This window comes from Pleurodeles waltl, chromosome 7 (genome assembly GCF_031143425.1).
Source record: "Pleurodeles waltl isolate 20211129_DDA chromosome 7, aPleWal1.hap1.20221129, whole genome shotgun sequence".
Classification (NCBI taxonomy): domain Eukaryota; kingdom Metazoa; phylum Chordata; class Amphibia; order Caudata; family Salamandridae; genus Pleurodeles; species Pleurodeles waltl.
The window spans coordinates 950318761-950344322 of NC_090446.1; the positions used below are offsets into that span (position 1 = coordinate 950318761).

At 46.3% G+C, this 25562-nt stretch overlaps 1 protein-coding gene across 1 annotated transcript in view; it reads right to left on the reverse strand.

The window, feature by feature from the left end:
• DNAH17 (dynein axonemal heavy chain 17) overlaps positions 1-25562 on the reverse strand; it is a 7556186-nt gene that overhangs the window by 5553716 nt on the left and 1976908 nt on the right. The window contains exons 16-17 of the mRNA XM_069201738.1: positions 22412-22503; positions 22184-22310 (exon numbers count right to left, since the gene is read on the reverse strand). Of these exons, the coding sequence (XP_069057839.1) occupies positions 22184-22310; positions 22412-22503 (219 nt within the window). The remainder of the gene's footprint in view (positions 1-22183; positions 22311-22411; positions 22504-25562) is intronic.

Below are 25562 nucleotides of genomic sequence, written 5' to 3' on the forward strand. Positions count from 1 at the left end.
ATTAGTAGAATAGAGGTGTTTCTAGCAGCTTACGCTGTTAGAGGTAGCTATGGCAAAGCAGCTTAGGCTGAACTAGGAGACATGAAAAGCTCCTACTATACCACTCATATCATATAGCACAATATCATAAGAAAACACAATACTCAGAGTTACTAAAAATAAAGGTACTTTATTTTAGTGACAATATGCCAAAAGTATCTCGGAGGATACCCTAATTTAGGAGTTAAGTAATATACACATATTATATGTACACAAACCCAAAACAGGTAAGTAACAGTAAGAAAAGTAGTGCAAACAATGTAGAATCACAATAGGATGCAATACGTAGATGTAGGTCTAGGGGCAACACAAACTATATACTCCAAAAGTGGAATGTCAATCACAAATGGACCCCAGACCTATGGGAGATTGTAGAGGGTCGCTGGGACTGTGAGAAAACAGTAAGGGTGCCCAAAATACCCCACCCCAAGACCCTGAAAAGTAGGAGTAAAGTTACCCTACTACCCCAGAAAGACAGAATAGTCGTTATAGGGGATTTTGCAAGAACCACAAGCACCAGCAAAACACTGAAGATGGATTCCTGGACCTGACGACCTGTAAAGGAAGGGGACCAAGTCCAAGAGTCACGAAAGTGTCCAGGGGGGTGCAGGAGCCAACAAAACCCCGGATGAAGGTGCAAAAGGGCTGCCTCCGGGTGGAAGAAGCAAAGGAACTTCTCCTTTGGAAGGAAGATGTCCCACGGTGTGCTGGAGGTTGCAGAAGTGTTTCCGGGCAGAAACACTGCAAACAAGCTTTGCTACCTGCAAGAGTTGCGGTTGAGGATTTTGGGTGCTGCTGGGGACCAGGAAGGACCAGGATGGCGCCCCTTGGAAGAGGCGACAGAGGGGGCACTCAGCAACTCAGAGAGCCCCCACAGAAGCAAGCAGCACCTGCAAAAGTACCGGAACAGGCACTTAGAAGATCTGAGGACAGCGTCGACTCAGAGTCTCAAAGGAGGGTCCCACGATGTCGGAGTCCAACTCAGCGAGTTGGGCAATGCAGGACTGAGTGCTGGGTACCCAGGCTAGGCTGTGCACAAAGGAATCCTTGGAGAAGTGCACAGAAGCCAGAGTAGCTGCAAATCACGTAGTAAATAGGTTTGCTGTCTGGCGTGGGGAAGCAAGGACTTACCTCCACCAATTTTTGACAGAAGGGCCACTGGACTGTTTGAGACACTTGGACTCAGCTCCTGTCTTCCAGGGACCACGCTCGTCAGGATGAGAGGGGACCCAGGGGACCGGTGATGCTGAAGTTTGGTGCCTGCGTTAGCAGGGCGAAGATTCCGTCGACCCACGGGAGATTTATTCTTGGCTTCCAGTGCAGGGTGAAGGCAGACAGCCCTCAGAGCATGCACCACCAGGAAACAGTTGAGAAAGCCGGCAGGATGAGGCGCTACAATGTTGCTGGTAGTCGTCTTGCTACTTTGTTACGGTTTTGCAGGCGTCCTGGAGCAGTCAGCGGTCGATCCTTGGTAGAAGTCAAAGAGGGAAGTGCAGAGGAACTCTGGTGAGCTCTTGCATTCGTTATCTGAGGAATAGCCCAGAGGAGAGACCCTAAATAGCCAAAAAAGGAGGTTTGGCTACTAAGAAAGGAGGCTTGGCTACTGAAAGAGGTAAGCACCTATCAGGAGGGGTCTCTGACGTCACCTGCTGGCACTGGCCACTCAGAGCAGTCCATTGTGCCCCAACACCTCTGAATCCAAGATGGCAGAGGTCTGGGGCACACTGGAGGAGCTCTGGGCACCTCCCCTGGGAGGTGCAGGTCAGGGGAGTGGTCACTCCCCTTTCCTTTGTCCAGTTTCGCACCGGAGCAGGGCTGGGGGATCCCTGAACCGTGTAGACTGGCTTATGCAGAGATGGGCACCATCTGTACCCATCAAAGCATTTCCAGAGGCTGGGGGAGGCTACTCCTCCCCAGCCCTTCATACCTATTTCCAAAGGGAGAGGGTGTAACACCCTCTCTCAGAGGAAATCCTTTGTTCTGCCTTCCTAGGACTGGGCTGCCCAGGCCCCAGGGGGACAGAATCCTGTCTGAGGGGTTGGCAGCAGCAGCAGCTGCAGTGGAGACCCAGGAAAGGCGGTTTGGCAGTACCACGTTCTGTGCTAGAGACCCGGGGATGCATGGAATTGTCCCCCCAATACCAGAATGGTATTGGGGGGACAATTCCATGATCCTAGACATGTTACATGGCCATGTTCGGAGTTACCATTGTGACACTACATATAGGTAGTGACCTATATGTAGTGCACGCGTGTAATGGTGTCCCCGCACTCACAAAGTCCAGGGAATTTGCCCTGAACAATGTGGGGGCAACTTGGCTGGTGCCAGGGTGCCCACACACTAAGTAACTTGGCACCTAACCTTCACCAAGTGAGGGTTAGACATATAGGTGACTTATAAGTTACTTATGTGCAGTGAAAATGGCTGTGAAATAACGTAGACGTTATTTCACTCAGGCTGCAGTGGCAGTCCTGTGTAAGAATTGTCTTAGCTCCCTATGGGTGGCAAAAGAAATGCTGCAGCCCATAGGGATCTCCTGGAACCCAATACCCTAGGTACCTAGGTACCATATACAAGGGAATTATAAGGGTGTTCCAGTGTGCCAATGAGAATTGGTGAAGATAGTCACTAGCCTGCAGTGACAATTCTGAAAGCAGAGAGAGCATATACATTGAAGTTCTGGTTAGCAGATCCTCAGTGATACAGTTAGGCATTACACAGGGAACACATACAGGGCATACATTATGAGCACTGGGGTCCTGACTGGCAGGATCCCAGTGACACATAGGCAAAAACAAACATTCATACAGTGAAAATGGGGGTAACATGCCAGGCAAGATGGTACTTTCCTACACAGTGTGCCAATTAGAATTGGTGAAAATGGTCACTAGCCTATAGTGACAATCTTAAAGGCAGAGAGAGCATAAGCACTGAGGTTCTGGCTAGCAGAGCCTCAGTGACACAGTTAGGCACTAGACAGGGGCACACATTTAGGCCACAAACTATAAGCACTGGGGTTCTAGCTAGCAGGATCTCAGTGAGACAGGCAAAAACAAACTGACATACAAGTAAAAACAGGGGTAACATGCCAGGCAAGATGGTACTTTCCTACAGGTATCTTGGACACCCTTAGTGTTTTCTTACACTCCCAGCGACCCTCTACACACTACACTAGCCTAGGGGTCCATTCGTGGTTCGCATTCCTCTTTCTTAGTATATAGTTTGTGTTGCCCCTAGGCCTATTACATCCTATTATATGCTACAGTGTTTGCACTACTTTCTGACTGTTTTACTTGCCTGATTGTGGTTTGTGTGTATATTTTGTGTAGTTTATTTACCTCCTACGGGAGTATATCCTCTGAGATATTTTTGGCACACTGTCACTAAAATAAAATACCTTTATTTTTAGTAACCCTGAGTATTGTGTTTCTTATGATATAGTACTATATGATATAAGTGATATGGTAGGAGGTTTGCAAGTCTCCTAGTTCAGCCCAAGCTGCTCTGCTATAGCTTCCTCTATCAGCCTAAGCTGCTAGAACACTACTAATCTACTAATAAGGGATAACTGGACCTGGCACAAGGTGTAAGTACCATCAGGTACCCACTATAAGCCAGGCCAGCCTCCTACACACACGAGGAAAGTAAAGCCCAAACTGAAGATCCACTATGTCATGGGAAAAGATTTCACGTGAAACAGCTGGTCAAATCTTTCAGAAAGTGCTTTACAACAGGTGACTGGAAGAGGTAAGGCTGATTTAGAAAACAGGCTTCTCCATCAGTGCAGATAGATAACATCTGACCAGGATTAAAACCTGTGAAAGGCTGTGTAGGAGGCTGGCCTGGTTTGTAGTGGGTACCAAGGGGTACTTACACTCTGTACCAGGTCCAGTTATCCCTTATTAGTGTAGAAGAGTTGTTTCTAGCAGCTTAGGCTGATAGAAGGTAGCTAAAGCAGAGCAGCTTAGGCTGAACTAGGAGACATGCAAAGCTCCTACTATACCACTGGTGTCATATGCACAATATCATAAGAAAACACAATACACATATATATTAAAAATAAAGCTACTTTATTTTTATGACAATATGCCAAAAGTATCTCAGTGAGTATCCTCAGTATGAGGATGCCAAATATACACAAGATATATGTACACAATACCAAAAATATGCAGTAATAGCAAAAGGAAGTAATGCAAGCAGTGTAAAGTTACAGTAGATTGCAATAGGAGCACATAGGTATAGGGGCAACACAAACCATACACTCCAAAAGTGGAATGCGAACCACAAATGGACCCCAAACCTATGTGAGCTTGTAGAGGGTCGCTGGGACTGTAAGAAAACAGTGAGGGTTAGAAAAATAGCCCACCCAAGACCCTGAAAAGTAGGTGTAAAGTGCACCTATAACCCCCAGAGAGCACAGAAGTCGTGAAAGGGGGTTTCTGCAAGGAAGACCAACACCAGCAAACCAACCAAAGTGGATTTCCGGACCTGAGTACCTGTGAAACAAGGGGACCAAGACCAAGTGTCGCGACAATGTCGAGAGTGGGCAGATGCCCAGGAAATGCCAGCTGAGGGTGCAAAGAAGCTGCCACAGGATGGTAGAAGCTGTGGATTCTGCAAGAACGAAGAGGGCTAGAAACTTCCCCTTTGGAGGATGGATGTCCCACGTCGTGAAGAAGCTTGCAGAGGTGTTCCCACGCAGAAAGACCGCAAACAAGCCTTGCTAGCTGCAAGGGTTGCAGTTAGGGTTTTTGGATGCTGCTGTGGCCCAGGAGGGACCACGATGTCGCCACTTGCATGAGGACACAGAGGGGGTGCCCAGCAAGTCAGGGAGCCCTCACAGAAGCAGGCAGCACCCGCAGAAGTACCGGAACAGGCACTTGGAAGAGGAGTGAACCGGAGTGTAGGAAAGTACCATCTTGCCTGGCATGTTACCCCCATTTTTCACTGTATATATGTTGTTTTAGTTGTATGTGTCACTGGGACCCTGCTAGTCAGGGCCCCAGTGCTCATAAGTGTGCCTGAATGTGTTACCTGTGTTATGACTAGCTGTCTAACTGAGGCTCTGCTAATCAGAACCTCAGTGGTTATGCTCTCTCATTTCTTTCAAATTGTCACTAACAGGCTAGTGACCAATTTTACCAATTTACATTGGCTTTCTGGAACACCCTTATAATTCCCTAGTATATGGTACTAAGGTACCCAGGGTAATGGGGTTCCAGGAGATCCCCATGGGCTGCAGCATTTCTTTTGCCACCCATAGGGAGCTCTGACAATTCTTACACAGGCCTGCCACTGCAGCCTGAGTGAAATAAGGTCCACGTTATTTCACAGCCATTTTACACTTCACTTAAGTAACTTATAAGTCACCTATATGTCTAACCTTTACCTGGTAAGGGTTAGGTGCAAAGTTACTTAGTGTGAGGGCACCCTGGCACTAGCCAAGGTGCCCCCACATTGTTCAGGGCCAATTCCCCGGACTTTGTGAGTGCGGGGACACCATTACACGCGTGCACTACATATAGGTCACTACCTATATGTAGCTTCACAATGGTAACTCCGAATATGGCCATGTAACATGTCTATGATCATGGAATTGCCCCCTCTATACCATCCTGGCATAGTTGGCACAATCCCATGATCCCAGTGGTCTGTAGCACAGACCCTGGTACTGCCAAACTGCCTTTCCCGGGGTTTCACTGCAGCTGCTGCTCTTGCCAACCCCTCAGACAGGCTTCTGCCCTCCTGGGGTCCAGCCAGGCCTGGCCCAGGATGGCAGAACAAAGGACTTCCTCTGAGAGAGGGTGTTACACCCTCTCCCTTTGGAAAATGGTGTGAAGGCAGGGGAGGAGTAGCCTCCCCCAGCCTCTGGAAATGCTTTCATGGGCACACATGGTGCCCATTTCTGCATAAGCCAGTCTACACCGGTTCAGGGACCCCTTAGCCCTGCTCTGGTGCGAAACTGGACAAAGGGAAGGGGAGTGACCACTCCCCTGACCTGTACCTCCCCTGGGAGGTGCCCAGAGCTCCTCCAGTGTGCTCCAGACCTCTGCCATCTTGGAAACAGAGGTGCTGCTGGCACACTGGACTGCTCTGAGTGGCCAGTGCCATCAGGTGACATCAGAGACTCCTTCTGATAGGCTCCTTCAGGTGTTGCTAGCCTATCCTCTCTCCTAGGTAGCCAAACCCTCTTTTCTGGCTATTTAGGGTCTCTGTTTCTTGGGATTCCTTAGATAACGAATGCAAGAGCTCATCCGAGTTCCTCTGCATCTCTCTCTTCACCTTCTGCCAAGGAATCAACTGCTGACCACGCTGGAAGCCTGCAAAACTGCAACAAAGTAGCAAAGACGACTACTGCAACTCTGTAACGCTGATCCTGCCGCCTTCTCGACTGTTTTCCTGGTGGTGCATGCTGTGGGGGTAGTCTGCCTCCTCTCTGCACTAGAAGCTCCGAAGAAATCTCCCGTGGGTCGACGGAATCGTCCCCCTGCAACCGCAGGCACCAAAGAACTGCATCACCTGTACCCTGGGTCTCCTCTCAGCACGACGAGCGAGGTCCTTTGAATCCAGCAACTCTGTCCAAGAGCCTCCCACAGTCCAGTGACTCTTCAGTCCAAGTTTGGTGGAGGTAAGTCCTTGCCTCCCCACGCCAGACTGCATTGCTGGGAACCGTGACTTTTGCACCTACTCCGGCCTCCGTGCACTTCCGGCAGAAATCCTTAGTGCACAGTCCAGCCTGGGTCCACGGCACTCTAACCTCCATTGCACGACCTCCTAAGTTGTTCTCCGGCGACGTGGGACTCCTTTGTGCGACTTCAGGTGAGCACTGTTTCACACATCCTCGTAGTGCCTGTTTCTGGCACTTCTGCAGGTGCTGCCTGATGCTGAGAGGGCTCCTTGTCTTGCTCGACACACCCTCTGTCCCCAGGCGCAATTGGCGAAATCCTGGTCCCTCCTGGGCCACAGCAGCTTCCAAAAACACTAAACGCATGATTTGCAGCTAGCAAGGCTTGTTGGTGGTCTTTCGGCGGAAAAACACTTCTGCACGACTCTCCACGGCGTGGGGGATCCATCCTCCAAAGGGGAAGTCTCTAGCCTTTGTCGTTCCTGCAGAAACCTCAGCTTCTACTGTCCAGTAGCAGCTTCTTTGCACCCACAGCTGGCATTTCCTGGGCATCTGCCCATCTCGAACTTGCTTGTGACTTTTGTACTTGGTCCCCTTGTTCCACAGGTACCCTCGACTGGAAATCCATTGTTGTTGCATTGCTGGTTTGTGTCTTTCCTGCAGAATTCCCCTATCACGACTTCTATGTCCTTTGGGGAACTTTAGTGCACTTTGCACTCACTTTTCAGGGTCTTGGGGTGGGCTATTTTTCTAACCCTTACTATTTTCTAATAGTCCCAGTGACCCTCTACAAGGTCACATAGGTTTGGGGTCCATTCGTGGTTTGCATTCCACTTTTGGAGTATATGGTTTGTGTTGCCCCTATCCCTATGTGTCCCCATTGCATCCTATTGTAACTATACATTGTTTGCACAGTTTTCTAATACTATTACTGCATATTTTGGTATTGTGTACATATATCTTGTGTATATTTGCTATCCTCATACTGAGGGTACTCACTGAGATACTTTTGGCATATTGTCACAAAAGTAAAGTACCTTTATTTTTAGTATATCTGTGTATTGTGTTTTCTTATGATATTGTGCATATGACACTAGTGGTACTGTAGGAGCTTCACTCGTCTCCTAGTTCAGCCTAAGCTGCTCTGCTAAGCTACCATTATCTATCAGCCTATGCTGCTAGACACCCTATACACTAATAAGGGATAACTGGGCCTATTGCAAGGTGCAAGTACCCCTAGGTACTCACTACATGCCAGTCCAGCCTCCTACACGGAGTCCACTCGAAGACACAAAAGGGAGTCCCACAACGCCGGAGCACAACTCAGAAGGTTGTGCACTGCAGGTTAGAGTGTCGGGGACCCAGGCTTGGCTGTGCACGAAGGAAATCCTGGAAGAGTGCACAGGAGCCGGAGCAGCTGCAAATCGCGCGGTACCCAGCAATGCAGTCTAGCGTGGGGAGGCAAGGACTTACCTCCACCAAACTTGGACTGAAGAGTCACTGGACTGTGGGAGTCACTTGGACAGAGTTGCTGAGTTCCAGGGACCATGCTAGTCGTGCTGAGAGGGGACCCAGAGGACCGGTGATGCAGTCTTTTGTTGCCTGCGGTTGCAGGGGGAGGATTCCGTCATCCCACGGGAGATTTCTTCAGAGCTCCTGGTGCAGAAAGGAGGCAGGCTACCACCAGAGCATGCATCACCAGGAAACAGTCGAGAAGGCGGCAGGAGAAGCGATACAAGTTTGCAGTAGTCGTCTTTGCTACTTTGTTGCGGTTTTGCAGGCGTCCTGAGCAGTCAGCGGTCGATCCTTTGGCAGAAGGTGAAGAGAGAGATGCAGAGGAACTCGGATGAGCACTTGCATTCGTTATCTAAAGAATTCCCCAAAGCAGAGACCCTAAATAGCCAGAAAAGGAGGTTTGGCTAGCTAGGAAGGAGGATAGGCTAGTAACACAGGTAAGAGCCTATCAGAAAGAGTCTCTGACGTCGCCTGCTGGCACTTGCCACTCAGAGCAGTCCAGTGTGCCAGCAACACCTCTGTTTCCAAGATGGCAGAGGTCTGGAGAACACTGGAGGAGCTCTGGGCACCTCCCCTGGGAGGTGCAGGTCAGGGGAGTGGCCACTCCCCTTTCCTTTGTCCAGTTTCGCGCCAGAGCAGGGCTGGGGGATCCCTGAACTGGTGTAGACTGGCTTATGCAGAGATGGGCACCATCTGTGCCCATCAAAGCATTTCCAGAGGCTGGGGGAGGCTACTCCTCCTCAGCCCTGACACCTTTTTCCAAAGGGAGAGGGTGTAACACCCTCTCTCTGAGGAAGTCCTTTGTTCTGCCTTCCTGGGCCAGGCCTGGCTGGACCCCAGGAGGGCAGAAACCTGTCTGAGGGGTTGGCAGCAGCAGCAGCTGCAGTGAAACCCCGGGAAAGGTAGTTTGGCAGTACCCGGGTCTGTGCTAGAGACTCGGGGGATCATGGAATTGTCTCCCCAATGCCAGAATGGCATTGGGGTGACAATTCCATTATCTGAGACATGTTACATGGCCATGTTCGGAGTTACCATTGTGACGCTATACATAGGTAGTGACCTACGTATAGTGCATGCGTGAAATGGTGTCCCCGCACTCACAAAGTCCGGGGAATTTGCCCTGAACGATGTGGGGGCACCTTGGCTAGTGCCAGGGTGCCCACACACTAAGTAACTTAGCATCCAACCTTCACCAGGGGAAGGTTAGACATATAGGTGACTTATAAGTTACTTAAGTGCAGTGGTAAATGTCTGTGAAATAACGTGGACGTTATTTCACTCAGGCTGCAGTGGCAGGCCTGTGTAAGAATTGTCAGAGCTCCCTATGGGTGGCAAAAGAAATGCTGCAGCCCATAGGGATCTCCTGGAACCCCAAAACCCTGGGTACCTCAGTACCATATACTAGGGAATTATAAGTGTGTTCCAGTATGCCAATGTGAATTGGTGAAATTGGTCACTAGCCTGTTAGTGTCAATTTAGAAAGCAGAGAGAGCATAACCACTGAGGTTCTGGTTAGCAGAGCCTCAATGAGACAGTTAGTCATCACACAGGGAACACATACAGGGCACACTTATGAGCACTGGGGCCCTGGCTGGCAGGGTCCCAGTGACACATACAATAAAACAACATATATACAGTGAAATATGGGGGTAACATGCCAGGAAAGATGGTACTTTCCTACACAACCCCCCCTACCCCCAAACGAAGGACAATAAGACTAGCCATGACCTGATGAGTCTTCATTATCTAAGTGGAAATAACTGGAGAGTCCATCTGCATTGGAGTGGGTACTCCCAGGTCTATCTTCCACTGTATAGTCCATTCCCTGTAAAGATATGGACCACCTCAACAATTTAGGGTTTTCACCTTTCATTTGTTTTAGCCAAAGTAGAGGTTTGTGGTCTGTCTGAACAATGAAGTGAGTGCCAAACAGGTATGGCCTCAACTTCTTCAGTGCCCAGACCACAGCAAAGGCCTCCCTCTCTATTGCAGACCAACGCTTTTCTCTAGGGGTCAACCTCCTGCTGATAAAAGCAACAGGTTGATCCTGGCCCTCAGAATTGAGTTGTGATAAGACTGCCCCCACCCCTAATTCAGATGCATCAGTTTGAACAATGAATTTCTTGGAGTAACATGGGATTTTTAGGACAGGTGCAGTGCACATGCCTGTTTCAGCTCCTCAAAAGCTTTCTGACAGCTAGCTGTCCACAATACCTTTTTAGGCATTTTCTTGGAAGTGAGGTCATTAAGTGGGGCTGCAATGGAGCCATAGTTCTTAATGAACCTCCTGTAATACCCAGTGAGGCCTAAGAGGGCTCCCACCTGGTTCTGAGTTGTAGGGGGAACCCAATATATGATAGTTTGGATTTTCCCCTGAAGTGGTGCAATCTTTTCTCCACCTACCAGGTGTCCCAGATAAACCACTTTCCCCTGCCCTATCTGGCACTTTTAAGCCTTGATAGTGAGGCCTGCCTTCTGCAGGGCCTCCAAAACTTTTCACAGGTGGACCAGGTGATCATCCCAGGAGGAGCTAAAGACAGCTATATCATCCAGATATGCTGCACTGAAAGCCTCCAACCCTTGCAGGACTGTATTCACCAACCTCTGAAAAGTGGCAGGTGCATTTTTCAAACCAAAGGGCATTACTGTGAATTGGTAGTGCCTCCAATAGTCGAAAATGCAGTTTTTGCTTTTGCATCCTTTGATAACTTGATCTGCCAATACCCTGCAGTCAAATCAAAGGTGCTTAGATATTTGGCAGATGCCAGTGTATCTATGAGCTCATCTGCCCTGGGTATAGGGTGAGCATCAGTTTTAGTTACCTGGTTGAGACCTCTGTAATCTACACAAAACCTCATTCCTCTTTTCCCATCTTTTGAGCGAGGTTTTGGTACATGCACCACAGTAGAGGCCCATGGGCTTTTAGAATGTTCAACCACTCCTAGTTCAAGCATTTTCTGAACCTCTTGTTTTATGCAGTCCCTGACATGGCCAGGCTGCCTATAGATCTTACTTTTGACAGGCATGCTGCCTCCAGTATCTATAGAGTGCTCACACCAAGAAGTGGTGCCTGGCACAGTAGAAAAGAGTTCAGAAAATTGACCCAGGAGATTTATGCAGTGGTCTTTCTGTTCAGCAGTAAGACAGTCTGCCAAAACCACACCTTCCACTAGAGCATCTTGTTCTGTGGAAGAGAAGAGATCAGGGAGAGGGTCACTCTCTTCTTCCTGTCCTTCATCTGTTGCCATGAGCAGGGTGAGATCAGCCCTGTCATAGTAGGGTTTTAGGCGATTGACATGGAGCACCCTAAGGGGACTCCTGGCAGTGCCCACGTCAACCAAGTAGGTGATTTCTCCCTTCTTTTCAACAATGATGTGGGGCCCACTCCATTTGTCTTGGAGTGCTCTTGGGGCCACAGGCTCCAAGACCCACACCTTCTGTCCTGGTTGGTACTGAATCAGAACAGCCTTCTGGTCATGCCATTTCTTTTGGAGCTCTTGGCTGGCCTGAAGGTTTTTACTGGCATTTTCCATGCACTCAGCCATTCTGGATCTTAGTCCGAGTACATAGTCCACTATGTCTTGCTTAGGAGCTTTTAGAGGTTGTTCCCAACCCTCCTTTACCAGTGCTAGAGGACCTCTTACAGGGTGCCCAAATAGGAGTTCAAAGGGGCTGAAGCCCACTCCTTTCTGGGGTACCTCCCTGTAAGCAAAAAGGAGGCAAGGTAACAGGACATCCCATCTCCTCCTGAGTTTTTCAGGGAGTCCCATTATCATTCCTTTGAGAGTTTTATTAAACCTCTCTACCAGTCCATTTGTTTGTGGATGATAAGGTGTGGTGAATTTGTATGTTACACCACATTCCTTCCACATGGCCTTCAAGTATGCAGACATAAAGTTGCTATCCCTGTCTGATACAACCTCTTTTGGGAAGCCCACTCTGGAAAAAATTCCCAGGAGGGCTTTTGCCACTGCAGGTGCTGTAGTGGTCCTTAGAGGAATTGCTTCAGGGTATCTTGTGGCATGGTCCTCTACCACCAAGATAAACCTATTGCCTGAAGCAGTAGGAGGGTCAAGGGAACCCCAACCACAGGTAGTGGAATAAGGGGAGCCTTTGGAGTGCCACCAGTCTTGCCACTGGCTTGGCAGGTCACGCAGGACTTACAAAAATCCTTTGTGTCCTCTGACATCCTAGGCCAGTGAAACAGGGGGACAAGCCTTTCCCATGTTTTGATATGACCCAAATGTCCAGCCAAGGGAATGTTGTGTGCCAGAGTTAGGAGGAACTCTCTGTACTGCAGGGGAATGACCAATCTCATGGCTGCTCCAGGTTTTGGGTCTCTTGCCTTTGTGTACAAGAGGTTGTCCTCCCAGTAAACTCTATGTGAGTCACTGACATCCCCATTTTGCTGTTTGACAGCTTGCTGTCTTAGACCCTCTAATGTGGGACAGGATTGCTGTGCCATACTCAGCTCCTCCCTGGCTGGCCCCCCTCCACCCAAAAGCTCAGCATTGTCTGCTGCCAGCTCCTCTGGTGAAGGTTCTGCACAGTGGGGGAAATTCTTCTTCCTCAGAAGTAGAATCATCTGTAGATTCTTACTAACCCTATCTTTAGGGAGCACTTGGTCCATTGTTCCAGGATCCAAGTCACACTGTCCTTTTTGCTTTTTGGCCTGAGCCCTTGTCAAAGCAAAAATATGCCCAGGAATGCCCAGCATTGCTGCATGAGCCTCCAACTCCACTTCTGCCCAAGCTGATGTCTCTAAATAATTTCCTAGTAGACAGTCTACAGGTAAATCTGAAGCAACCACAACTTTCTTTGGACCAGTAACCCCCCCGCCCCCCCAGTTGAGATTCACAACAGCCATGGGGTGGCTAAGAGTGTTGTTATGAGCGTCTGTCACTTGGTACTGGTGACCAGGTAGGTGTTGTTCAGGGTGTACCAGTTTCTCTATTACCATGGTAACACTGTCACCTGTGTCCCTGTAGGCCTGAACCTCAACACCATTGATTAGGGGAAGTTGCTTGTACTTATCCATATTAAGGGGACAAGCAACCAAGGTGGCCAAATCAATGGCACCTTCAGAGACTAGCACAGCCTCTGTGGTCACCCTAACAAGACCAACCCCAACTAAATTACCAAAAGTGAGCCCAGCTACTCCCTTGGATTGGCTATTAGTAGGTTTGCTCCCACCACCACTGATATTACTAGGGGCACTAGAGGTTGCAGTAGGGGCTGTGGTAGTGGGAGGCTTGGTGCTTTTCTTTGGACAACTGGCATCAGTTGTCAAATGGCCTTTTACTTTACATAAATAGCACCATGGCTTCTTTACTTGATTAGAAGAGGATTTGGACCCACCGCCCCCACCAGAGTGTTTTTGTGGGCCTGATGAAGACTCATTTTTAGATTTGTCCCCACCCTTGTCTGAAGAATTACCATCCTTCTTCTTGCCATCCTTGCCACCCCCTGTATGAACTTTTCTGTTCACTCTTGTTCTGACCCATTTGTCTGCCTTCTTTCCCAATTCTTGGGGAGAGGTCAGATCTGAGTCCACTAGATATTGGTGTAACAAATCAGACACACAGTTATTCAGAATATGCTCTCTCAAGATTAGATTGTACAGGCTTTCTTAGTCAGAAACTTTACTGCCATGTAACCACCCCTCCATGGCCTTCACATTAATAGTCAACAAAGTCTACCCAGTCTTGTGAGGACTCTTTTCTGGTTTCTCTGAACTTAATCCTGTATTGTTCAGTGGTTAAGCCAAATCCATCCAAGAGTGCATTCTTCAAAACTGTAAAATTATTGGCATCACTTTCCTTCACAGTAAGGAGCCTATCCTTACCCTTTCCACTGAAAGATAGCCATAGGATAGCAGCCCACTGCCCTTGGGGTCCCCCTGTACCATACAGGCCCTCTCAAGTGCAGCAAACCACTTGTTAATGTCATCACCCTCCTTGTAAGGGGGAACTATCTTATGCAGATTCCTAGAATCATGTTCTCTCACATAATTGCTATCTGGAATACTGCTGCTGCCACCATGGGGTCCTAACCCCAACCTCTGTCTCTCTTTTTCTAAGTCAAGGGATTCCCTGTCTAGAGCCAGCTGTTGCTGTTTAAGCTTCAGTCTGGACTCTTCCACTCTCAATCTATTGAGTTCCCTTTCTAACATCTTGTCATCAGGGTGGGTGGGTTGGGAATGTCTTGACACAGAAGAATGATGTGAATGAACAGAGGGAGACCTGTCCCTAACAGCTGGCACCCTAACAACCTGGCCTCCAGGAACAAAAACATCCCTACTGTGATGAGAGCTTCCATTACTACCAGCTATGCTAGGTGGTCTGCTAAGGGTCAGGTTAGGAAGGGCACCCTCTAACACTCTTGCTGGGGGCTCCCCTGAGTCAGAGTGTGAGCTATCTCCTAACTTCTCAATTGAACTGCCAGCTAAGGCCTTATCATTTTCAATAAGCATGTTAGACAATAATTCTCTAGAGGGGTTCTTTCCTACCACTAAACCTCTATCAATGCAGAGACTCTTTAGGCCCTGAAAGTTAATGTGTTCATAAGCTGTGCTGACCAAATTAAGAGGAGTTCCTACATCAGACATGATAGTAAAGGTTTAGGGACAGATAAAAGAGAGAAAACGTTTTAGGACTTTTTAAAGCACAGAAAAAAAAGCTTTTTCAACTTTTTGAAACTTTTTGAAAGTTTAGGAGTACTTTTCAGCACTTAGCAGATAGTGTAAGAGAAGAAAAGCAAAACTTTTTGGTTAGGTGTACATACACTGAACTCGTTTTGTATATTATTCTCTTATGAAAAGTACACAATGACAAAGTGGTAAGCAGTTGCAAGTACTTATTCCACCGCTGCACAACCAATGTAGGAGGCTGGCCTGGTTTGTAGTGGGTACCAAGGGGTACTTACACTCTGTACCAGGTCCAGTTATCCCTTATTAGTGTAGAAGAGGTGTTTCTAGCAGCTTAGGCTGATAGAAGGTAGCTATAGCAGAGCAGCTTAGGCTGAACTAGGAGACATGCAAAGCTCCTACTATACCACTGGTGTCATATGCACAATATCATAAGAAAACACAATACACAGATATACTAAAAATAAAGGTACTTTATTTTTATCACAATATGCCAAAAGTATCTCAGTGAGTATCCTCAGTATGAGGATGCCAAATATACACAAGATATATGTACACAATACCAAAAATATGCAGTAATAGCAAAAGGAAGTAATGCAAGCAATGTAAAGTTACAGTAGATTGCAATAGGAGCACATAGGTATAGGGGCAACACAAACCATATACTCCAAAAGTGGAATGCGAACCACGAATGGACCCCAAACCTATGTGAGCTTGTAGAGGGTCGCTGGGACTGTAAGAAAACAGTGAGGGTTAGAAAAATAGCCCACCCCAAGACCCTGAAAAGTAGATGTAAAGTGCACCTATAACCGCCAGAGAGCACAGAAGTCGTGATAGGGGGTTTCTGCAAGGAAGACCAACACCAGCAAAGCAACCAAAGTGGATTTCCGGACCTGCATACCTGGAAACAAGGGGACCTAGTCAAAGAGTCGCGACAATGTCGAGAGTGGGCAGATGCCCAGGAAATGCCAGCTGAGGGTGCAAAGAAGCTGCCACCGGATGGTAGAAGCTGTGGATTCTGCAAGAACGAAGAGGGCTAGAAACTTCCCCTTTGGAGGATGGATGTCCGACGTTGTGAAGAAGCTTGCAGAGGTGTTCCCACGCAGAAAGACTGCAAACAAGCCTTGCAAACTGCAAGGGTCCCGGTTTGGGTTTTTGGATGCTGCTGTGGCCCAGGAGGGACCAGGATGTCGCCACTTGGAAGAGGACACAGAAGGGGCGCCCAGCAAGTCAGGGAGCCCTCACAGAAGCAGGCAGCACCCGCAGAAGTACCGGAACAGGCACTTGGAAGAGGAGTGAACCGGAGTCCACCCAAAGACACAAAAGGGAGTCCCACGACGCCGGAGGACAACTCAGAAGGTTGTGCACTGCAGGTTAAAGTGTTGGGGACCCAGGCTTGGCTGTGCACGAAGGAAATCCTGGAAGAGTGCACAGGAGCCGGAGGATCTGCAAATCACGCTGTACCCAGCAATGCAGTCTAGTGTGGGGAGGCAAGGACTTACCTCCACCAAACTTGGACTGAAGAGTCACTGGACTGTGGGAGTCACTTGGACAGAATTGCTGAGTTCCAGGGACCACGCTCGTTGTGCTGAGAGGGGACCCAGAGGACCGGTGATGCAGTCTTTTGTTGCCTGTGGTTGCAGGGGGAGGATTCCGTCGTCCCACAGGAGATTTCTTCGGAGCTCCTGGTGCAGAGAGGAGGCAGGCTACCCCCAGAGCATGCACCACCAGGAAACAGTCGAGAAGGCGGCAGGAGAAGCGATACAAGGTTGCAGTAGTCGTCTTTGCTACTTTGTTGCGGTTTTGCAGGCGTCCTGAGCAGTCAGCGGTCGATCCTTTGGCAGAAGGTGAAGAGAGAGATGCAGAGGAACTCGGATGAGCACTTGCTTTCGTTATCTAAAGAATTCCCCAAAGCAGAGACCCTGAATAGCCAGAAAAGGAGGTTTGGCTACCTAGGAAGGAGGATAGGCTAGTAACACAGGTAAGAGCCTATCAGAAAGAGTCTCTGACGTCGCCTGCTGGCACTGGCCACTCAGAGCAGTCCAGTGTGCCAGCAACACCTCTGTTTCCAAGATGGCAGAGGTCTGGAGAACACTGGAGGAGCTCTGGGCACCTCCCCTGGGAGGTGCAGGTCAGGGGAGTGGCCACTCCCCTTTCCTTTGTCCAGTTTCGCGCCAGAGCAGGGCTGGGGGATCCCTGAACCGGTGTAGACTGGCTTATGCAGAGATGGGCACCATCTGTGCCCATCAAAGCATTTCCAGAGGCTGGGGGAGGCTACTCCTCCCCAGCCCTGACACCTTTTTCCAAAGGGAGAGGGTGTAACACCCTCTCTCTGAGGAAGTCCTTTGTTCTGCCTTCCTGGGCCAGGCCTGGCTGGACCCCAGGAGGGCAGAAACCTGTCTGAGGGGTTGGCAGCAGCAGCAGCTGCAGTGAAACCCCGGGAAAGGTAGTTTGGCAGTACCCGGGTCTGTGCTAGAGACTCGGGGATCATGAAATTGTCTCCCCAATGCCAGAATGGCATTGGGGTGACAATTCCATGATCTTAGACATGTTACATGGCCATGTTCGGAGTTACCATTGTGATGCTATACATAGGTAGTGACCTATGTGTAGTGCACGCGTGAAATGGTGTCCCCGCACTCACAAAGTCCGGGGAATTTGCCCTGAACGATGTGGGGGCACCTTGGCTAGTGCCAGGGTGCCTACACACTAAGTAACTTAGCACCCGACCTTCACCAGGTGAAGGTTAGACATATAGGTGACTTATAAGTTACTTAAGTGCAGTGGTAAATGGCTGTGAAATAACGTGGACGTTATTTCACTCAGGCTGCAGTGGCAGGCCTGTGTAAGAATTGTCAGAGCTCCCTATGGGTGGCAAAAGAAATGCTGCAGCCCATAGGGATCTCCTGGAACCCCAATACCATGGGTACCTCATTACCATATACTAGGGAATTATAAGGGTGTTCCAGTATGCCAATGTGAATTGGTGAAATTGGTCACTAGCCTGTTAGTGACAATTTGGAAAGCAGAGAGAGCATAACCACTGAGGTTCTGGTTAGCAGAGCCTCAGTGAGACAGTTAGTCATCAAACAGGGAACACATACAGGGCACACTTATGAGCACTGGGGCCCTGGCTGGCAGGGTCCCAGTGACACATACACTAAAACAACATATATACAGTAAAATATGGGGGTAACATGCCAGGCAAGATGGTACTTTCCTACAGGCTGCCTCTTTGAAGCACATAATCCTGGGACGCCTTTATGAAGCCATGCCTCTGTAGCCTGTCTTGGGAGGCAGTGCTTACCTGCAATAAAAGCAGGATTTTCAATGCCATAAAAAAGCCAACCAAGAACCATGCACGGTACATGACACTGGAAGGCGACTCAAAAGACTAAGGACACTCAGGAGCAACAAGATAAATGCATACAACTACAGATCTCACCCGAGTCACGAAGCTGCATAATTACCTGCCACCACAAAGACTGGTAAATGTGCACTGTTCCTCACCCATCACATACTGGTATAGGACATGTATCCTCCATCCTCAGTCCTAGAAAAAGACACAACCAGAATCCCCCTTACACAACGGAGAGGGAGTCTGGTTCTGTCTGATTGGTAAGGCTGTCCTGATTTAGAACTGGTTGATCTCTCCATAAAGCCCACTCAGTTTCACAAATATTAACAGTTAAAGAACTAGTCAAACACTAGAACAACCTTCCCAAAAGGACAATCAAACCCTGTTTGTGCCACCACTTAAGATTCATGTTGATGCACTTAGGCTTGTGTTTACTATGACACTAATTTACCCTCTTGATTTGTTTCTTGTAACTCATTGGAGGATACTGACACATTCAAATCAAATTCTTGCAAGTATAAATAGTAAACTTCTATTAACTTTTTAAAGTAGAGAATAGAACACAGAGGAAACCTGCCACCTTTAAAATTTAAGTCTTTGATGTCATTTTCAGCTCATCTTGGTCACATATCTTTAATAAAGATTCTGAATGGCCATTTTTCCAGTGAGGCATACTGCATCTGAAAGACGTTGCTCCTCCTTTAGCATCAATGTTTGCCTACTCTCTGTGTACGACCTCATTATGGGTGGGCAGGTAATTGACATGGAATATCCCACACCTTGGTGCAGATTCCTGTGTGTTACACCCATTTTTACATTGATTTCCCCTCAGACAAATAACTGGGTGAAACTTTCTTTGCCCCAATGTGTTCCTGTACTCTTTTAATCATGATGAGGTCAGTTACCAGCCCCATTGAGAATACTGGGCCACTCATAATGATGATACTTGTTGTATGTACCAAAAACACTGTTTTTGGAGATACATTCATAGTTTGCTCATATGATGAAATACTGCTGTAGAGTACTGTGCCAAATCCTGAAGCAACAGAATTTTTCATTATTTCCTCTTCCGATCTATCTGTCAAAACGAATGCCATGTTAGTGAATACATTAAAAAAAAAGATGCTGGAAATTTTCTAGATGCAATTTCCATGAACCTCTCTGGGGAGGGTTTTTTCAGTACATATGGTCACACATTTGGTGCAATACAGGTCTGGTATGAACATTTTTAGGTCTTGCCTACAGACAGATTCAGCGGTCAGTTGTTGACATACTGCCTCTCATAAATTAACATATATATATATATATATATATATATATATATATACACAAACACATATTGGGCTTTTGGACAATCCCTTGCTCTTGAATATATGGTGTTCTGTTTAGCTCATTTTCCTCCTTATTTATTAAATAGCTTAACTCCACATCCTTTCTTTGCACCCTGTGGAGCTTTTCCTCTTTATTGTACTCTGACAGGATGACTAGTGTCTTTCCACTGCTTGTATTTAAGGACCTACTTTTACTTTTTCTTATAGCACTCCATGCAAGTGCATCTATTTTCTTGCTCTCTCCCAAGGATACTGCTTTCCCGTTCAAATTCACCTCCATTCACAGCTACTCCATTGCTTGCACAGTGGCTTTTAAAAAATGTAACCACCCCCTCCACTTCAACTATTCTGTTCTGCCCCCCACTGCTTCCACTACTTGGCTGTGTTAATTTCTTCCCTCATACCTTCTCTTCCATTACTCTGCTGACCCTCCCTGTTGCTTTCTTTTTATAAAACAAAAAACACTTTTCAATAGATCTTTTTTGGAGGGCTCAGCAGCTGCAATTTGCCAAAGGGCTGCACCTTTTGCTTTCACGCATTGTAACACTTATTTGTTTTAGTTTACAGCTTCAAGCTTGGAACGATAAACTAAAAAAACAAAATGGCCACCACATGTGCAATGACATATTGCTAACTGCACCTTTTTTCTCTTTTTGCCAATGCTGGTCAGTATAGGTAAAAACTAGTGGCAAGGTCAAAAGGTCTGCACTGACAAAGTCAAAAGACCAACTGGCTTTGCCAGTGCCTGCTTAAAGAACTGATTTTAGCTCTCAGCCCAAGTTTGCTTATCACAGGGCCCGATGGCATTTTGCTAATATTCAATACCCAATTTTAAGTTCCTGAAAGCAGAAAGTTAAAATTACTGACATGTAAGTCTAGCTCTTTTCCAGGGTAATCCTCATCACAGTCATCAGACTAGAACAGCCCAAGCATAGGATACCAAACCGCTTACACGCGCTTACACACACACTGAAGTTAAAGGGACGTTATAGTTAGGTTCCCGTTTTACCCACACAAAACCATAGAAATTCAGCAGTTATAGTTAAACTTATGGTAAGAAACTATAACTCATGTCCTAAAGTTACTTTCCGACACAAGTTATAGTTTCTTCAGTTAAGCATAATTCTAACTATATCTGCTAAATTTCTATGGTTTTGTGTTGGTAAAACGTGAACCTAATTATAAAGTCCCTGTAACCTGTTTTTTTCAGTGAATTTCTATGTTTTTTAAATGTAAAGTAATATATAAATATAGTATGTTAATATAACGACCACCACATACGACCAAAGCGGCCAGGCCCTGCTGCCAACCCCCCTGCATGCACCCAACCCCACGCTGCACATGGGCTTTGGCTGTGCGCTAGGGGTATGGTATGTGAGAGGGTGAGTTATTTTTTTCCACTGTGCTTCAGATCTGGAGACCCAGTGTGGATTTACATTGGGGGTTGCGCTGAGTGCTGTGGTGGATCTGCATGCAGATTTGTGGATTGGCCCAAAATAAATGGGCAATTTTTGGCCCATGAGGGGTCCCTTAGAGACTCCTCCATGTGCCCTATGGACTCAGAATACCTCTACCCTTATGTGTCATTTTATTTTTATTTTCTCTCTGGGGGCCCAGCCAAGAAACCAAATGGTAGTAGCAACTTACCTTCCAGGTTGCAGCCAGCAAATCAGGGCCTTCCTTTTGCTCAGATCCACAGGTACCCTAGGTATCTCCATGTTTTCCCTTTAATAATCCCGAAATTACTGAACAGATTTACATAAAACCACAAAAAGCACAATCTGCAGACCAAGATCTAGCTTCCTGCCAAATCTGGTGTAATTTTGTTTAGTGGTGGGGGCTGCAGCCATGTCTAAAGACTGCAAAATCCCCTTAGACATAGAATGGAGAAAAAGCGTTTTGGAACCCCCTTTTTTCTGGGTCTTGCTTGACAAATCATCACAAAAATTTCCAGACAGCAGCTAAAGTAACTTGTACACTACTTTTCAAAATTTGTGAAGACTTGTCAAATGGCGCCTAAGTTACTGGCCAGACAAAAAATGCTTCATCTATGGGAAAAGTTGGTCCTAACTATAACTATCTACTGGTTAATGCCAGTAGGTAATGCAAACACACACACACACACATACATGTGTAACATAGTACATTACATATATGTTTGCAGCCTATAAAAGGCAAAAAATGACTAAGGGCCTGATTTAGATCTCGACTGAGGGTTTTTTAAATGATTACATTTTCATTTTTTTTTAAAAGAGGCCTATTACATAATAAATAGTGACTGACATAAAAAGTGACCACAGAAAATCTTTTCACAAACCTTTTCAAAAGGAAAAAGAAAGGGACAGTGTTAGCCAATAGGCTGCAATGCGAAGCACAGAACAGAAAAAAACAGAATTGTCGCTTTAGGAAGTGCTTATAAACTATTGATGAGGATCCCCTGGAAGAGAACCAGCATTCCATTTGGAGGAAAAAGTTCCCTTCTTGTCACTACAAATCTCACACAATTTGTGTACAATATACAAATAAAATAAAAATACATGAAAGATTAATTGAAGGAGAAATTATTGCACTTTAAATAAAATAGGTGGTGTGCTGGATGGATTCACTTTCTGGATGCCAAAATTGCTTTATAAAAATACATATTTAGAAATTGATAAAAAATATCTTACCTCAACAGGATCGTTTCCATTAGATAAAATATCAAGCAGATCAGCAGAAGAAACAAAATAGAATCGGGGAAATGATAGTTTTTTTGTCTCTAAGTATTCAGACAAAGCTTTTTCACAAACGGCCAAACTGTCACGAGGAAAAACATACGATACAATAAATAAAATGTTAGAAGTTCTACCTGACAAACATATATCACTTGATCACTGGCATACAGAATAAGTTCTCACCTTGCCTCCATCTTCTCTAACTTATCATAAAGTCCTGGCTTGTTTGTTGCTTCAATTACATTTGGTGTTTTTACTGCATCTGCCATTAATTCCTGTGGTATGAGGAGAGAAACAAATAGGTAATTAATTCATGTGCATTAGTGGATTATTTCTAACCTCGCAAATTACCGTATGAGCTTCACAGAGGTTCAAGTGAAGGATGGGTATAAAATCATCTTCTGAAACATAAACATACGCACTGGCAAAAGAGATCAACCTAGTAATTATGTGGGGACTTATCAAATTGGGGAGCTACCCAAGCTGCCCCTTGTCTTTTTCAAAGCTTTCTGATGCAATGAAATGTAATACTGTAAAATACAAACAGGTTGAATCTAGGAAAACAATGGGTTATGTAACTTTACTCAGAGAAAACCAATTGATCTCACATTTACAAAGGGCATGCTAAATTCTGCTACACATTTTCCACTCCCTAAAGATGGACAATACTTTGCTTGGGCCACTCGCATTTCTCCATGGTCAAATGACAAAGAAAATTAGAACGGACGCTGCCTTGTTTCCCTACGTAATAAAGTGTGGTGTTCATAAACAATAATTACTTTCTCGTGTGATAGTGAAATGAACAATTTTCGCATCATTGTGTGTGGTTGCTGCACAAGGTTTAACCGTAATCAGATCCACAGCACTAATTCTATTCTATATCAGCACTAGAGGCGAGGACTATATATGAATACCTTGTTCCTTTAATCCAATTCCAGCAGAAATGTTTTACTTCTACTCCAGTGTAGTGAATCCTAGTTTGTTGTAACGGGATAACAGGAGTTAGCTTAGCCGTAGGCTTGTAAACTCGTGCCCCCGTCACCTAGTGACTTTTAACCTACTTAGCTTGCTCTGTCTTTGTCCATTTATTTATTTATTTCCTTTAAGATGGCGGCCTTGTTTATAGTTAGGCCACTTGTTATGGGTTCTATTATCAGTGTCACTGCGCCAAGGCGTCAAGATCAAGCACGAAAAACAAACATACAGTAGGTATTCACACTTAGGGATTTTCCCTCTCTATACTTTCGAGGGATTGTTGATATTAATTGCCGTCCCAAGCATGCCTGTTATCTATTGTTATGAATAACACTTATGTCAGGGGACCTTGTAGATCTGTATAAAAACATCACACTTTAGACAAATAATCAGAGGGATTCCGACCAGAGGGCATCGCCACCATCGCTGATACCAATGCTGCAGTCATCTTGACGCTGACCCAGTCTTCGTGTCCCTGCGGAGTCTGAGATAGAGACCTCATTCCAAGGTAACGAGGGTTGGGGGCTCCTCTCATGGACGCGGCTTTGGCAGATTAGGTTTAACGAACCCAGCTTTCCTTTAGGTAGGAGGTTAGACCTATTCTCCTTAGGGTACTAGGGCTTATTCCATCTTATACATATACATATATTTCTTTCATATATTGCACAATGGTGGGGGTCTTTATAACAATGACTCTCTTCTTCACAATATTGTTGCTTGGTATATTCATTATCCTAATCAATGCAGTTCATGCCACTTATCACAACTTGCAGTTATGTTGAATAAAAACTATTATAACTTCACTACATCTGTGTTATTGCCTTTGTTTGTATGAGACATAATAAATCTGTGAGAAAAGGGTAATTTCCGTTTAACCACGACAACCCTGAGAGATCTTACTTTGAGTCCATGCGTAAGCGACTGCTACAAATCACCTTTTACTATTATGTTTCTGGTGAGGTACTGCTAGTAAGCCGGTAAGGTTTGGACAACAGTTACAACTAGTTGTAGGAAATAACTTAGTCACCTACAAACGAAAGTACTGTCATTCTGAGACCAGCAGTCTTGCTCACAGCAAGAGTCCAAACTACGACATGGCGCCAACAACGATGGTGTTTAGGCACTAATTTATGGATACCCTGACTATCACTGTCTCACAGACAAAAGGTACCCTAAGTACCATTATACGGAGACGTCCGTGGTCTTTGGGAGAATCCTCCTCAGCTGAACAGGTAACACCTAATTAAGCTGTAGGTTATTCGAGCTCGAACTCATAAAAAGGAAAAAACTTCCCCTATTTTGATATTCCGTTTCTCTAAACAACTATGGCTAATACCATAGACATTCCTGCGAATGCTAGACATGCACTTACACGACATTTATTAGCGCATGGCCTTACAGAAGAGGGCGGGGATGTTACTCTGATTATAGAAGCAACTGAAGCATACCAAACAGAGACTTTTTACTGTTGGGTCACCTTTCCTGAGGCTGACCAAAAAACGCACACATTTCACACATATGACATTGCGAACGTACCTGTACAGTACGAAGCATACCAGTATCATGAAATATCGTTCACATATCAAGAGCATCAGAACTGGTTTGAAGGCGCCCTACCACATGTACTACGAAGAGTGAGGCTAGGTCCTTTAAGTAATGAGGGACCAACATGGCCTATGTTTGCCACATATACACCTCACCCAAGCATACAAAATATGCCAATCGCAGATTTACGAGTACTATATAATGAATTAGTGGCATTATATAGACGATTGGTTCAGTTCGTAGTGCAAACATTGAACACAACACCAGCGCGTCCAGCACCGCCAGTAGCTGGTGGTTATCAATTGGCTACTGGGATTAATCCACAAACAGTGCATACTATTATGGGTAAAGTGCCAGAGGAACGGGAAAAAATACCGTTCTGGATTGCCCAGAAAACAAATCAGCTGGAAGCTGTGTTCCCCCATACGGGGCCGCAGGAAAAACATAGATTGCTCACTATGTGCTTGCCGTTTGGGATGGTTCCCTCGGTGGATGAATGTGCCACATGGGGTACAGTCTTCGCTGCCGTTTATACTACCACACATGGTACCCCTACACTTGCCAATTTACTGGAAGTGTTAAAACATATACAAAATGAGCATGGGGCTGCACCGGCCCTGGATCTAGGGATGAAATTGATGCATAACTTTGACGCTGTCTCCTCGATAATACTAACTAATATTGAAGAGGAAGCGGTGGCACTGGCAATACGCCAGCGTCTCCGGGAAACTCCAAATGTGGAACAAGAGAGACAGCTGCCGAAAATAATTTCCGATACCTATACTAGTATAGGACGGGATGGTTTGGGAGCCAA